General features: G+C 37.2%; 1 protein-coding gene across 2 annotated transcripts in view; it reads left to right on the top strand.

The window, feature by feature from the left end:
* MLLT3 (MLLT3 super elongation complex subunit) overlaps nucleotides 1-16,965 on the top strand; it is a 256,728-nt gene continuing 239,763 nt past the window's right edge. Inside the window, exons 1-2 of one of the 2 annotated variants that reach the window (XM_024747167.1) lie at nucleotides 1-187; nucleotides 1,103-1,283. In XM_024747167.1, the coding sequence (XP_024602935.1) occupies nucleotides 185-187; nucleotides 1,103-1,283 (184 nt within the window). In that variant the 5' untranslated portion in view covers nucleotides 1-184. The remainder of the gene's footprint in view (nucleotides 188-1,102; nucleotides 1,284-16,965) is intronic. The other variant, XM_024747166.1, reaches the window with a different exon arrangement.

Raw genomic sequence — 16,965 nt, 5'->3', positions numbered from 1 at the left:
CCTCCCTCCTCGCCTCTCTTTGCAATCGCAAGAAGCGCACTCGCTCACACGCGCGCACTCACACACACACTCACACACGGTGGAAGGAGGCGAATAATAACTCAGCCATATTTCAGCTGCCGCCGCCGCCGGGAGCCGCGGGCACAGTCCGGGGACGCGGCGAGCAGCCTCGCCGGCCGCTACGATGGTGCGTTCTCCGCGGCGCGCGAGTGTGAGCCGGAGTGTGCGGGCTGACAGCGGCGGGGCCGCACGCAACTTTGCCCCCGCGCCGGGCTGTGCGCAGTCGGGGCTCGGCGGCTGTCCGTCCGCCGCCCTGCCTTTCCGAATTTAATTTTTTGGGGGAGGTGGGAGGTACTTTGGGGCCACTTTGGCTCTTGGAAGTGTGTTGCGGGGGCTCTCTTAGGCTGGCCTCGCCGATCGCGTGGGGCTTTTCGCTGGGGGGGGTGCGGGGTGCCTTAAGTTATGGACGCCTCGGCGTGTTTTCCTGCGGGCGTGTGTGCGTGCGTGTGTGACGACGTCTCACTTTTGTTGTGCACGAACCCCGTGGTAAGAGCACGGGAGTTTGTGCCCATCGGCGGAGGCTGCCTGTAGTTTCCATTCCGCCTGGCACAGCGCTCCACACGCACGCACACACACACGTACACAAAGACTTCCTCGGCGTGTGCCTGTCGCCGCGGCACTTTCGGGGTGGGGGCTCGCCAGAACCCCCCTCGGGGGTCCCAGTTACCTCCCCTCCCACGCCGGGCAACCGCCCGGGCATCGCCTCCTAATTGTCTCTAATTTGTTTCCGATGCATTCGTTGTCTTGCTTGTGTGGATGAGCGTGCTCGCCCCTCTTTACCCCCCAACAACCAGACCCCTCTTCCCGATCGGGGGTAACATTCCGTTACAATCCTGGCGGGTGTGGATACGGGCCCGGAGGCGTGTATTTGGGGGTGTGGGGTGTGCGCGCCCACGCGCGTGAAACGTGGATGCAGAGGGCACCGCCGTTTCCTTTTATGTGCGTTTCAAGAAGGAGGAAAAAAAATGTCAGGCGCAATGTTCAGTGTCGAACGGTCGCCTTCCTGTTGTTCACGGCTGTCTCTCCTCCCCCCTGCCCGCAGTGTGCCGTGCAGGTGAAGCTGGAGCTGGGGCACCGCGCCCAGGTGAGGAAAAAACCCACCGTGGAAGGCTTCACCCATGACTGGATGGTGTTCGTGCGCGGGCCGGAGCACAGTAACATACAGCACTTTGTGGAGAAAGTCGTCTTCCACTTGCACGAAAGCTTTCCTAGGCCAAAAAGAGGTAGGGCTCGAATACAAAAGGAGCTTGATAAAAAATGTCTTTGCTGGAGGAGGAAACAATCGCTTGGCCCGGGCGGTCCCCCTGCCCCTCTCCCCGCCCCCCGCGTCGCGCTCGCTGGCGTAGCTCGGGACCGGGGTGCGCGGCGCCGCGCTGGCCAGGTCCCCGCTCCCGCCCGCGCGCGCGCCACTTCGGCTCCGTGAAAGTCACCGCAGAGAAAGGACTGTCAGGTGTCGAGTGTTTATTCATCCCAAGCCAGCCCTCACCGGTCCTCTGGGGTTAGCCGCGGGTTCTGCGGGGAAGGTGCAATTAGTTGTTGGGTTTGGAGGCGTGGGGAGCGGGGCTGGAGAGAATAAACAGCTTGCGCCTTTTTTTTTAAACCTGGAGAAATTGAGATTTACCTGTGTTGTTAGCAGAGGATGCATGGGATGTACTTATTGTTCCGTCTTGAGAAGTCGCCTGTCTTTAGGGTCTTCTCTGCCTTCTTCCCTGTGTATGAGGCTTTAGGTACCAGTTGTCATAGACTTCTTTTTGTGGGTTAGCCACCCCGACCTCCCACCGTCAGGATTTTATGTTCGATTTGCGGGGGGGGCACTTACTGGTCCCTAGCTCCCCGATGGTACTTGGTTGCTCATTCGATTTTGAGCAGCGTTCAGAAGTGTCTGCCCCATGTGATCTGCAGGGAAGAGTCCCTGCAAAGGTCGAAGCTAAGTTTCAGAGCAACGGTGTTGTCTTGCCTTCTGCTTCATTCCTTCCTTACCTTGGTTTTTAGCCTTGGTGTCTGGTTTGCATAATTCTGCTCAGCCTCTGCGGTCCCAAACATTTTCCATAAAGGACAGTTTTGAAAAAAGAGGAACAGAGTGTTATTTTACAAGAAATTTAAAGAGGGTTTGAGAAATCTCCATTTCTGTTCCCTTCAGCCTCTGGAAAGCTACTGTCTGGTTGTTTTAGTTGGATTAGTGGAGGTAACAGTACAAATACAATAAGGTGCTTTGTTTGTGAGCAGGTTTATTTATCTAAGTCGACACAATGGTTAGTAGTTATCTTCCATTTGATCCGTAATCTTTATTGGCATCTAGAACTCCTGCAGTTTCTTAGCATAACATCATAATAAATCCATCTGCTTAGAGCTACGTGGAAATTATTGAACATTCAGGGGCTTGAATAAAGAAAGGAGAAATGCTCTGTGCCTTAGAGGTGGCAGAGGTTTATGTTAATGCTTATTTTTGTTTCCAGAGCTCTTGTAATGGGACTTAGGATTGTATGTTTTGCCTATAGTGGTTTGTTTTATAGCTGCTCTTGAAAACTCAAACAGTTGAATTTGATGTGCTTTGCTGGATGGTTAATAAATGAATCCAGCATCTAATAGAGGGGTAGGGATGTGCATGGTCTATCGGAAATAACATTTAGATTTTGTTAGCATTTTATATCAGAATATAGCCAGAGATATTATACTTAAATTTTCCTCCGAACTGTAAAGAAGATGAGTATTGTCAAGTTTCTGTCATTATGTGAGGTTGGATCTGATGCTTTTTGGAATCTCGCTTTCCCTTTTCCATGTGTCCATAGAGCCACAGCAGAGGAGTTTAAACAAAAGAAACCACCTTCTAAGATCCTTTGTACACACTGTTACAACTACTTGCTGTTGTACATTCCAAGGTGAAATACCCTTAACAACAACAACAACAAAAGCAATATTTATTATGTTAGGAAAACTAAGCCAGCTGGCCGAAGATGTAGCTTTTAAGATAACTTTGTTTAGGCATCTTAACAATCAACAAATTGGCATTATGAAATTAAAGATGATCAACCTCTCCATATTTCACCACTGTTTCTCTGCTTCAGTGGGTGTGTGTGGTGAAGTTTCCTTTTATTTCCCATACTTAACGATTTTCTGTCCAGCCTGAGGGTACCTGAGAGTGCTGTCTGTACAGTCCGCACCTGGGAGTTTTGTTGCTAGGTGTGGTAAGCGGCTTGATAACACTGATGTCTTCTCAGACGCCTCTAGTGAGAGATGTCTGCTTGTTGGTTGGGCTCTTCAATTTTTATTCTCAACTGTGGAGTTTCTTTATGTAGCCTATAAGCCATTGTTTCAAAATGTTTATTTTTGGATTTTTATTTGTATGTGTGCTTCCCATGATGTGACAAGTCCTGGGAAAAATGCCAGCTTACATAGCCCAGGAGAGACCTTGTCATACTGTAATTACACATGATTCAGATTGCAAGAGAAGGTTTCTCTGTTCATTGGGAATAGTTAGTTGTAAATTAAGGTAACACCAAACATTCCACTTAATCCTGGGACTTATATTTTGGCTTATAAGTTCTTTTGAAATGATAAGAATAAATACAGAATAAGAATGCCAGGCATTTCTAAGTCTACTTCCATACTTTTTTAAGGTGTTATATTTTTGATATTATGGACTATAAACAGGAGGATTGCAAATGGGAGAAACTGCAAAAATGGTTTTGTGAAAAATCTGAGTTACAAGAAATGCACATATTGTAAACTGTAAATGGCTATTAATAATGACAATTTAAATCACTTTCAATATATACGGTAGTTGATAAACAGAAGTGGGCTTAGATCTGAGGATGAACTGCTCAAGCCACAAAAATGGATGAGTTCTTAGTTTCATAAATCTTTGGTTTGGAAAAGCAAATTGATTTTCAGGTTGATTTCCTTTATTTCACAGTAATATTATGAGAACTTGTAGAGGAGGAAATTACAGTAAGTTCAACTTGTTGCCCAGTGAGAATTATGTATACAATTTCAGAATTGAGCTAATTGGACTTGAATTAATAAGGTTTTATTCTGTCCTAAAGACAGTTTCAATTTAAAACTACTAACACAAAGTTCTAAAAGAAGATTTTGATGAAATAGTGAAGGCTGGAATAGCCATTAGCCATTACAGAATCGGCAGGTCAAACTATAATGCATTTTAAAACTATCTACTTGCAAATAAAGACTATATTTTATTTATTAGTATCAAAGATTTATAATAGTCTGATATGACTGAAATACAGTCATATTCAAAACATTTCATTTAAAATATTAATGTTTTCATTTTCAGCATGATGTGAATTTGAGTGAACTTTCTTTCCAATTATTGCCATCCTTACTATTGCACTCTGTTCCATTGACATTTATGATATGAAATCTGTTGCTTATTATTTTCTGTAAGCTAATTTGGCCACTGGTATGATTTGATAGCTTTTTATTTGTAGCCTTAGTCCTTTGAGTGGGCAGATAAAGCATGATAAATTTACACTTACAACTTTCCTTTGATTTAAGTGTTTGAGCCCAGCTTTACTGTGTAGTTCTGATTTGTGTTAAACAGTTTTCTGAAATAATTTGAATAACTTTTTATCAGGGTATCTAAAATTTGAAGGGTTACTAATTGAAAATACGATGTGCACCTGAAGTATTTTCTCTCCTGAGGTATTTAAAAGGTTTATGGAAAAAACAAAGATGGGTGACTGTACTGACACATTCAGTGAGTCTTCTGAGATTTGTGTAGAGTTCTGTATGGAATTAAGATGACCAGTGAGAACAGTTTTACAACTTGACATTTTGAAGCAACATAAAGTATAATTCACCAATTAAAAAGCTGAATTGCTGGAGGAAATCTCATATGCGGTTAGTGAGAATGTAAATTGGCACGGACATTTTGGAGGGCGTTTGGCAAAATCGATTAAGATTTTAAATGTTTATACACATCAACCCAGCAATTTTACTTATAGGTATTTTCCAACAGATATGGGGTCACAAATCCACAAAGTTACAGCATATTTTCTGTGACTCTATTTTGATAGCAAACATTTGGAAGCAAGCCATAGAAGGGACCTCAACTGGGTACAGTTAGATTATGGTAATCTATTTAAAAAGAGGGTAAATCTATTTGTAGATAAAGAAAGATCTTCAAGAGATGGTAGGTGAAATAAGGCAAGTAGCTAAATCACTGTGATCCCATTTAAAAAATGTGTTTATACAGATAAAAAGTATGTGTGTGTATGTGTGTAAATAAATAAATTCTGCATGAATGGACACCAAACTTTTACTAATAGTTTTCTTTAGTGGATGCTATGGTATTGGTGGTGATGAGGAGTTTTTTTTTTGTAGTGTTTGATTTTTTTAAATAAATGTTAATTCTTTACATTTAAAGCATTCCAATGAGCACTTATTACTTTTTAAGATGAAAAAACAAGAGTAAAGTCCCAATATACACTACTGCCTTTCAGAGGGGGATTACCACGTAGCTCTCTAAAAGTGACCTTGAACTGTCTTGGGTAGATATCGTTGCCCAGTGATAATTAGGGTTAGGAATTTCTATGCAAATTGTATCTATTAATATTGACTGTATTCAAACTTAACCAGAAATAGTTTGAACAAATTACTTATTAATTTGTTTAAAGATAACAACCATCAACCTATTAGGTTAGCACATAAATACTATTTTAATGAAAAATTATTTTCTAAAACATAAAGAAGAGTGAGAAGAGTGGCATCATTTATTTTTGTGTGTGTGTGCAAATCTCTTTAACATTTTGCTTAATAGCAGACAACTGGGTCTGCTTATGTCTTTTATATTCAGTCTGTTGTGTTATCACACATCATGTAGCCTCTGGAAAACTCCACTGTACCCTCAGGAGAGAATGAGAGTAAAAATGGCCAATAGTGTCTTAGAGTTGTTATGAAAATAGCTTTAATTTTGCCAGTTTCTGGAAAAGATTTTGGGCATCCTGGGGTCCCCAGACTTGTTCATGGAGAACCTCTAAATTCAACTTACAACTTGGCACAGATAAACTGCCCTGTTATGTGGAAGCTAATTTTCTTTGTAACCATTATTATTGTTGCTAATAAAAATACTTGGGCTTCCTTGGTGGCGCAGTGGTTGAGAGTCCGCCTGCCGTTGCAGGGGACACGGGTTCGTGCCCCGGACCGGGAAGATCCCACATGCTGTGGGGCGGCTGGGCCCGTGAGCCATGGCCGCTGAGCCTGTGCGTCCGGAGCCTGTGTTCCGCAATGGGAGAGGCCACACAGTGAGAGGCCCGTGTACCGCAAAAAAAAAAACAAACCCATTTCCTGGAAAGAGAAAATATAAATCTTCCAAGGTATTTGCATGGTTAAATTCCAGTGTAACAATTATCTAGTGATTTTTTTTCCTAAAAGGAAAATCCAAACTTGGTTTTACTGGCTATATTTTACAGTTAACATTACTGTCCATTTTATGGTGCAGAAGCCTTTTACATCTATTATTTTAGGTAACCCTCTGTAGAAGTACCTCTGGGAGGTAGATAGGGCAGGGGGATCCATTGGTTTCATAATTTTTCTTTAAAGATTTTTTGTTCCTTTGTTCTTTGACGTTTCCTTCTAATGGTCTTCTATGGATCAACCTTAGCCCTTTAGCTCTTTTCCCGGTCATCTGTTACAGGTGATCCCCACTACTTAACACAGATTTTACAGTTCTAAGATGTGGAGCTTTTTTTGTTTTTTATCTCTTAGTGACTTAAGTCTTCAAAAGAGAACTTGGAAAGTTTAGATATTTGGCAATGGGGGGGAATTTTTAAACACAATTATAGCAATTATGTAATTAAGCAAGGACTCGATATGTTACTGAACTTACTGGACTTTAATCTGTATTGTCCAGACTTTAGGATATTTTTGATCTCTAAAACAATGTTTCACACTGTCCTAATGGAAATAATATAGAATTCTGTGGGTTTTTTCCCCTTGGTTTTTATACTTTCTTTTTGTTTTTATGTTTTTACTACTCAGTGAAGCAGCTAACATGTAGAAGGAGAGGTTCTCTTGTCTCAGTGATACAAATTAATACTCTTTTAAAACATTTTATTTTGTGTGTGTGTGGCCAGAGTGTCTTTACTTCTTTCTTTAACTCATAATGTATATTTTAATGCTTTAATCTTCTATTCTCTTGTGTTTTGTGGTTCTCCTTATTTTGTTTGTAGTGCTGTATTCACTTTTGGGAATATGATTTGTCTGAAAAGAGTTTTTGCATAAATAATTTCCCACTGATGATATTACAGGTAATTGACAAGTTTTTGTTACGTTATAGATCATAGAAATTGAGAAATTACATTGCACAGTTGTACAATTCAGCTTTTATGAAGAATGCAAACATTAATTTTTTTACATGCAAATGAAAATTGTATTTTCTAACTTATACATATGTGTTCACTGTAGAAAAACCAAACCATAGAAATATAAAGAAGGAGTTAATTCTTCATAGATAACCATAATTAATATTTTGGTAGGCATCTTTTTATATTTATGTATACACACAAATATAAATTAACTTTAAATTAACATTAATTCATTCAACAAGTGTTTTTTGGAGCTCCTATTATGTGTCTAGAATACTTCTAGGAGTTGGGGATGAAACACAGATGAGCATTCCTACCCTCATGTTATGTGGTAGGATATCTTTTTAAAGCTGAATTTGGTGGTATCACATTAAATATAGATTTATTTATTTGAACATTTATATTGTTCTTAGTTTTAATTTGTTATGAATAATGCTATGATGAACATCCTAGATATTCATTTTAATGGTTTTTCCAATAATTTCCTTATGTATATAGATTTTACATTTTGATATTCATTACCAAACTTCTTCCCTTCAAAAAGATTGTACCAGTTTATACTTCCCTAGGAGTTGGGAGACTGCCCATTTCCCCACGTGGTTGCCAATACTGGGGATTAAAAGATTTTTTTTTTATCTTCGCCAATCTGCTGCATGAAATGATACCTCATTTTTATTTGCATTTATTTGATTAGTAATGCCACATATCTTTATGTGTTTATATATTTACCATTGCTGTTTGTAATATGCTTGTTTTGTGCCCTTTTCGTATTTCTGGAAAAAAAAGGCGGGGGCCGTATAGGAAAATACAAAGGGAAGAATGATAGAACAAACATTCAGATCCCCACTGCCGAGAATGAACAGATGTTTGCATTTTATCATGTTTGATTCCTTGTTGATTTTTAGGGAATCAAGTATTATAGATGTGGCTCAAGTGTTTAAATATTTCCCAACCTTTTCTTCCAACTCTTCAGCCTTTTTCCCATCTATTTATGTACATTTGCACATTTATACTGCTACAGGTAGTAGTATATTGTGTCTTAAAATCTTCATGCAAAGTATCATACTGGGTGAATCATTTTTTTCAACTGAGATATAACTCATATACCATAAAATTCACCCCTTTAAAGTGTAAAATTCAGTGTTTTTTCAATATATTCATAAGATTGTGCAACAATTACTATTTAATTCCAGAACATTTCCTTGAGTAAATAATTTTGCATCTTGCTTTTCCCCCCTACTCAATATGATTTTGAACCTTTTGCCATTTCATCTTTAGAGAGCCAACTCATTCCCTTTAATTTTTTCTGCTTAGTATTTTGTTGTAGGAGTATGTTCTATGCTTACTTTTCTGTTCTTCTCTTAAGGACTATATAGATCATTTTCTGTTCTGTGCAGTGAATATTTTTGTACTTGTTACCTTGTACGAATGAAAAAGATTTTGGATATAGGCCTAGAATACCGGTTGTGTGTGTATTTCCATTTGCATTAGACATTGTCAGATTGCTCCATAAAGTAGTTGTGACAGTTCATACTCTGTCAGGGAATGAGTATCATTTTCTCTACATCTTTGCCAATGTAGGATATTTTAAGATTTGTTATTTTTGATATTAGTTGAAATACGGTGTCTTTTTGTTCTCATTGGCATTTCTCTGCTTCCTAACGGGGTTAAACATTTTCTATATGTTTACTGACCATTTAGATTTCCTCTGTATTGACTTCTTTTTATATCCTTTGTCTTAAAAAAAAAAGAAGATTGGGATGTTTGTCTTTTTCTTATCTGTGGGATGTTAATCCTTTGTTATTTGTGTGGAAAACATCTTGTCCCATTTTTGTTTCTGTTTCTTGTAGCTTAATGTATGGTATCTTTTTGTCATACATAAGTTTTTAATTTTGTCAAATTGATCTGTTTTATTTTGTTTTCCTGTCTGGTTTTGGGGTTTTGTTGAAGAATATAATTTGTGGGCATGGTAATGTGCTTAACCAATAGGCTTCATATGTGTAGGATACAGTGAAAGGACTGGGGGAGATGTAAATAACAGAAAGAGGAGGTCCCTGCCTTCAGTGTGCTTGTGTCTTTCAGAGCTGGAAAGGACACTTGAGATTCTTCATCTTTGTTTACCCTCTCATTTTACTTTTAATCGGAAGCCTAGAAATGTGAAGTGATCTTGCATGTAGACACAATGGTCACAAGTATGCTGGTGCAAAGATAACTAGTAATAAATGGTGGTAAATGTTTACTTTTGAAACACTGAGTAATTATTCACTTATATTAGCAGACACATGTTCAGCCATAACCGCTTTTGTAGACATGATCTAGGACTTAATTAAGTGGTGGTAACCATGGTAGGTACTGTTTAAAAGGAAGAGGTTCTCTAGCTGCTTTCAGGCAAAATCAGATTCATTTTATGGATTAATTGAAGGTTTTCCTTTGAGATTAAATCATTAGGAAAAATTGTGATGGAATGGTAGGTATTCCCTGATATGTTGTACCCCCTCCTTCATAAGATTGCAGTTCCTTGAAGGATGCAGAACATTGTGTTAAGAAATAATGTTGCATGACCTAATCCTTTTAACTTAAGTGTGTTACGTTTGTAGTGACTGAGGCCTGAAGAAGGCCTCAATTCCATTTATCATGGAATTTCTAAAAAGATAAGGCTAGCATCTGGGTGTGATTTAGTTGGTATGTAGTAGTTAACGATTAACTTCTTGGATAAAATCAAGGCACCATCATTTTTTTATGAAAGAAAATTATGACTTGTCTTGAACTTAATTCTGAGGGCCATTTATTTAAAATAATGTTCGTAAGTGATTATAAAGATGATCAGTTGAATTTAATTAGTTACTACCCATGTTAGAAGATTGATATTCTCAGAGCCAAATAAATTTTAATATATTTAATTTTGCCAAACATGAATTTTTTTCTTTGTTCCTTTCCAGGAGAGATCATTAGTTGGTTATTTTCCCATCAATACCAGGCCAAATGTTATGTGCATGTATTGATTTTTAAAACCAAAATATACATTAACAATTTCCTAAAATATTAATATAATAACAGTGGCCTAGACAGTAGAGAGACTTACTTTCTTCTTAATGTTTCTGGATATAAATTTAGTCAGCATGATGCCTTTAATTTTTACAGATAGGCTTTATGCTCTCCTTCCTCTTTCCTCTCAGGGTGGTGTTGGGGAAGATTAACGTCAGATTATTCCAGGTGTCTATTTATTTTGGTAAGCATTTATAACATTTTGAGTGTTTAAAAACAAGGTTCATTGTAGACTTCATGTCATCCATACCTTTTACCCGAAATACTCCATTCATACGAGTTGCTGCATAATGAAAGCTTTCTTTGTGTTGAAGAAATATTCTTCTATTTTACAAAATGTTTGTTTTCGTTTGAGTTCTCTCCTTGTTCCTATAATATAAGCAGCTGTTTTGTACTGACTGTTATTGAAAAACAGAGAGTCAGGCTATTGGGATTTGGTTGCTTTTAGTGGGATAGGTTATGCAAAATGTTGACATAGCTCCAGATTGTCTTATCATGCTTGTTTTATGACTTTTGCTACCTGTGCCCACAAGTAGCACAGAGCAGTGGGCAGCTACTTTCCTCATCATATGGAGCACCAGGCACGCATTACACGTTTCAGTCAGTCCAGCACTCACCTCTCCTTGTGTACGTATCTATTGTTTCTGCTGTGTTGCATTAGAGTTACACATCCAAGGAGATGGGACATATAGTATCACTGTGGATAGTACTCATACCTTTCATCAATGTAGTCCATAGACAGTAGACCTTTTGGGCAAAAGTATAACATCAAAGAGGATATCACAAGTCAGAAAGAGTTTGAGAATCCTGATTTAAGCATCCCCTTTTCTAAGTGATAAATTATCACTCTGTCTTCTGAAACTTATTTCTTCTGTACCTCTAATAACTGGCTTTGTATAAACAGAACCACCACTTGAATTCAGCAGGAAACATTGTGTCCGCTGAGAATCACATTTTCTAGAATGGGTTTTAGCTTATTAGTTATAGGCAAAAATGAATTTTTCTCCTCTTCTATCTTTCCTCCCTTATTCTTTCTTACCTACTCCAAGTGCTTGTTTAAAAGCTGGACACAAATTTGAGCAACTTGGACAGGTCAATCATTTTTTTACTACTTAATCCATGAAATACAACTAGCCTTTTACCTTTAAAAATAGGAGTCAGATTTATTCCAGTAACTGGTATGAGCAGTATTTAGCAGTGCAGCAGGAAAGGCCCTGGCCTGGGAAGCAAAAGGGATGTGTTTGGACTGAGTAAGCTCTGTGTTTGGGCTTTTCCAGCTCTGAAATATTATTTTTCTTTAGTTTTAAAAAAAGGATAAATTCTGAGTGTGTCATTGATCTAGTGTTTTTATAATGATGAAATAACTACCACTTATTACCTATTAACTGTATATTGGTTATCACGTTAGGGAATAGGCATGTGCTCATGTGTTTGCTCACTTTTCATAAATGTAGTAATTTGGAGAAGGATTTTTTGAAAAAAAACAAAATGTTGATATGAACTTCAGTATATTGGAATTTTACCATTTAAATGGTGTGTGAGCAGTGGAATGGGTAAAAGACTTGTTGAATATCAGAGAAATAGAAGATAACATGGGTAATTCACCAAGTAGGTTAAGTTTTGGTTATGAAAAGTTACTTTCTGACTATATTGGTGCCATTTATATCAACTATCAACTACTTCTTGTAGGTTGGAGCAGTCCAAGAACTCATGAGACTCTGTGCTTATTTGAAACTTCTTCAAATGTGGCTCTTGACCAGGTCACTAGATCACTGTGTTTTTTTCTTGAAAGTTAACTGACTTTTTTTTTTTAATTTCATATAACATAGGCCAGACCTTGAAATTTTGTCACTTGTTTTGCTTTTTTGAAGTATCATGTTTCAGATAACAATTAGTGTTTCTATTATCAATAGAATAATAACTGGGGACTTGGGCTCAAATTATCATGTGAACAGGTTAGAAGAAAGTATGTCAAATCTTTGATCACTCAACATACTTGCAGGGTTTTCTGTTTAATAATTCAGATGCTTAATTGAAGTTGCCTTGAAAAGCAAGTACACTTTCAGTCTTTACTTGCAGCATGCTGCATAACTTTTAGGTTAAAGAAAAATAATTCTTGTTATCATTACAACTTGTTAAAGGGAATTGTCAAGTGACTGACTAGAGCCAAGGATTTAACTTATACAAAAATACTGAAATGCAAACATTTTAAAGAGAGCAGCAAATAAATGAGAATATACTTATGTTGTAAAGGCTGCACAGTAGTTTGTAGTTAATGCTACTTAATATCTTTCTGTGGAGTCTCTTTTTTTGATTTATCATGATCATTGATTTTAGTAGGATTTAGTCCATTTTCTATATAGCAGAACGTTCAGAGTTGTTCATCTTTACCCACATTTGGAGAATTGTATGACAGATGAAAATATATCAGTGAAAAGATGGGAAGAAAATACTTCACACAGTGTTACAGAAGTTATCTCTGGGAGGTGGGATGTCAGGAAATTCTTGTCATCAGTAAAATTTGTTGGATTTTTCAAGCTTCCTTGAATGCTGCATATTACTTATGTGAAAGTTAAACTAGATACTTAAATGTACATAAGGATGTGTTTATAATAAACTTTTTAGTTTTTTAAAAACGTAATCTCATTTGGAACATAAACAGGAATGTCTTCCCCAAGGAACATTTTCACATTTTGTTATTTGAAATTTAACCACCATGTCATTCTCAGTGTTTTCTTTTAATATTACTATGAATATATGCATAAATATTTCATAAGTTTATTGTAAACTTTAAAGAGAAGGATGTAAATCATGTTACCTTTCTTGACAATTAATGTTGTGTTAAGGTGTAAAATTAATCAGATTAACCTGACTTGTACGTACATGACACACAAAAATTTTTCTTTGTAACAGAAGGACAACTGTGTTTAACATTTCAGTACAGCATACATTTTTGGAGTACTTAGGAATGTTTTGAGAAGTTTTGACCTTTCTTACCTGTGGAGTTTTGATAAGTATAACTTTGTTGATTAATATGTTTATCTTGATGTGTAGTGGTAGAAAAATTTCCAGAGCCTACATCTGACTTTAAAAATTGTCTACAAATGAAAGGACTCTCATTATGTTTAGCTATATGGTGATAGTGTTAGGAATAAATGGGGTCTGTAGTTGGAAATAAAGATCCACTTCTAGCTTGTGAGTCTTTGTATATAATTTGGAAGTTAAACATTAAATTTTGAGAAATAAAAAGTTAAAAAATAACTACCAAAACCAAGGCAAAAATAATGTTTGGGGCAGGGAAATAAGTAGTCCTTTTTGGTTGGAGAATTGATGCATAATTGTATAAACACAAATAATATTTAGCATTAAAGTGGTTTCAATACTGTTTTATATATAGGCTACAAAAATAACTGGAAGTTAAAACATGAAATTACATTTTAATTTTCATTTTTTAATATACAATGCAGATAGATTGATATGAATATTTCTTAAACACAATTAAAAGAAATAATTTCTGCAAAGTGAGGGAGTTAATTTTAGTTGTCTTAAAAGGTCTCTTTGCAATCTAAAGTTTATCTGATTAAGTACATTATATTATGATTAATGGGAAAACATCTGTCTTTATTTTAACATTAAGAAATAAGCATTACAAGTGTACTATGCTCAGATGCATAGCAAAACTATATGTCAAATAAAAACAAATCTGTTTTCCCTTTAGCATTAGATGCTTTTACAAAATTCATAAGTTATAGTTAGCCAGATTAATTCTGCCTTAGAATATAAAATATAAAAATTGATGTTTGTAATCTGAGCATTTCTTTATTTGCTACTTGAATAAGGTTGCCACTTTAGTTCTGTTGGGTAGCATTTGGAATAACAGATTTCATGGGCTTTAATTTAGTTCTGCTGATAAATTTTTACTTAACTATTTCTATTCCTTTTGAGAATGCTAAATGAGATTCATAGTCGCCTGGATTCCTTTCTTCAGGATTAAGGTGTGTATGAGAATGAGGAAAATATACTCTTTGGCACCTTGATTACAACTCACCATATTTGCTTGCTATTGTTCTTATTAAATTAACTTATGTAGATATCTTAACTGCAGATATAGAAAATAAAGTAATTGTTTTAAAACCTGTTTTAAACGAATACTCAGGGGACCAAGCTGAAGACGTGAGAGTTTGAAAAATACGAAGACTTGGTTAGAATATTGCAGATTGTTAGAGCTTCCCAATTTGGCACTAAATTAAATAAATATGCTCATAGAATTTTATTATAGGACAGACAAAGCTGTGGTCGACTAAGATAATGTGTAACTGGCTTTTATTTGGAGCATATAGAGTGGGAGCATATTTTGCAGTGAAAGGGGAACTAAAGGACAAGGTGTTCTCTACTTGTAAAGACCTTAGAGTTTTCTTTATGTTATTGTAGAAAGACATTATTTTTGCTTTGGCGTGCTTAAAACTAAAGGGCAAATGATCCAAAAGAATAATCTTGAAATTCAATAGCAAGAAAACTACTTGACATTGTGGGCTGGAGGCCAGCAAACGTGTTGCTTTCATTGAATGCGTGGGAAATGGGGCAGGCCTGGAATTTAAAGAGACAGGGTGCAGTACCCTAGAAAAGAAAGCCTTCCTGTATGATTTGCTTACATGGAGGAAAAAAATAGACTTAAAGTTTTCTCTGAGGGATCTTTATTGGATCAACTATTGAAGGCATTGAAAGACACTGAGTGAATTTTTCCCGACTCCACCTCCCATCTCCCTAGCCATCTTCTCTTGTCTGAAATTGGTGCCGAGTAAAACTGTTTACAGCAGAGGAGAAGCAGCTTTTCAAATAAAAGTACTTTCTAGCCTGTTCAAATGGAGGATAATGTAATTCTCTCTGAAACTGAGCACTTATTACTTTGTTTATGTAGCTGTTTAAAAAGGGGGTGCCTGGCATAAGGAAGGGGGGGTACCGTAGGAACCTCTGCTTTAGAAATTACTGTTTTTTCTGTGTCTGAGTTTTCCTCCCCATCCACTCATGAACCCCCCTTCTCTCCCTCCCCCCACCTCCCACAATCCCTCAATAAAATAGTATTTAAAAGACTTGAATCACCAGTCCTATGTAGCAGCTTCTTGCTGGAGGCAGTAATGTTGTACTGTTTTCAATGGGTGGTCTGGAATCTCCATGGGAGATTTTTACAGGCAGTGGGCTCCAAGACCCACTAAGTGTGTTATATTGAACGTAACCCGTTAAGTTCCCGAGCCATCGAGAATATACAGAGATAATTTTATATTATTGAAGTCCCATCGTTAATTACTTGCAAACCAACTTTTTTGATTTTATTTGAAGAATTTATGGCTTAAATCCCTGAAAGTGACTCATATTAACCCAGTATTTGAGGTTTACTTTTTAAAACAAGTAAGACATTCATATATATGTCAATTCAGGAGTACTCATTTGTGTGTATATTTTATTTTTTTTTAAAAGGTGGTATCAATTTTAAAAACATTTATTTTTGGCTGCATTGGGTCTTCGTTGCTGCGTGCGGGCTTTCTCTAGTTGCGGCGAGCGAGGGCTACTCTTTGCTGCGGTGCACGGGCTTCTCGTTGCGGTGGCTTCTCTTGTCGTGGAGCACAGGCTCTAGGTGCGCGGGCTTCAGTAGTTGTGGCACGCGGGCTCAGTAGTTGTGGCTCGCGGGCTGTGGAGCGCAGGTTCAGTAGTTGTGGCACACGGGCTTAGTTGCTCTGCGGCACGTGGGATCTTCCCGGACCAGGGCTTGAACCCGTGTCCCCTGCATTGGCAGGTGGATTCTTAACCACTGTGCCACCAGGGAAGCCCTGTGTGTATATTTTAGTTTATGGGTGTTTTTTGTTTGTTTTAATTCTCCTCCTTTAGGGAACCTACACCTAGTAGTCATTTCCAAATGTTAAGTAATTGAAGCCATATTTCTCCTAATTGAGATAGTGTAAAATGATAGGATCTGTTATAATCAGAAAGTATATCAGGTATTTTTATAATCATTATCTCTTAGCTGTGGCATGTGGCATAAATGTATATTAGCCTAAAATTTAACTAAAATTGTTTTGGGTCAAACCTTTGTAGAAGCACACAGGATTGGAATTATATATTAAATACTGGATTAAGATTGCTTTTTAGAAAAAAATTGTTTTTTATGCAAACCTTAAATAAAACAATACATTTACTTATACACTGTAAATATTGAAATGGGGAATGCTGCAGTCATGCCTGTTCCTACATAATTTAGTTTAAAATTATTTTGGAGTTTCTCGTGTGACCCTTTGGTTATTAACCAGAGTGATAACATAACTTTGTTGGGTCACTGATTTGATTACTTTGTTTCCCTTATTCACATTCTTCACAAAATTAGTTTATGGAGAATGTTGAATTTCTATTTAAAATAAATATCTGTAAGTCCTGATTAGTTAGAAGTCTGAAATACCTGTTTTCCATAGGCTAAATAGAGAAGAATTTAGGAGTAGGCATCTCAGATATATTGATAAATAAATGAATGATGATATATGATGAGAGA

Source organism: Neophocaena asiaeorientalis, unplaced genomic scaffold (assembly GCF_003031525.2).
Source record: "Neophocaena asiaeorientalis asiaeorientalis breed wild unplaced genomic scaffold, Neophocaena_asiaeorientalis_V1.1 scaffold260, whole genome shotgun sequence".
Lineage (NCBI taxonomy): Eukaryota > Metazoa > Chordata > Mammalia > Artiodactyla > Phocoenidae > Neophocaena > Neophocaena asiaeorientalis.
This window is presented reverse-complemented; position numbering and strand designations above follow the sequence as displayed.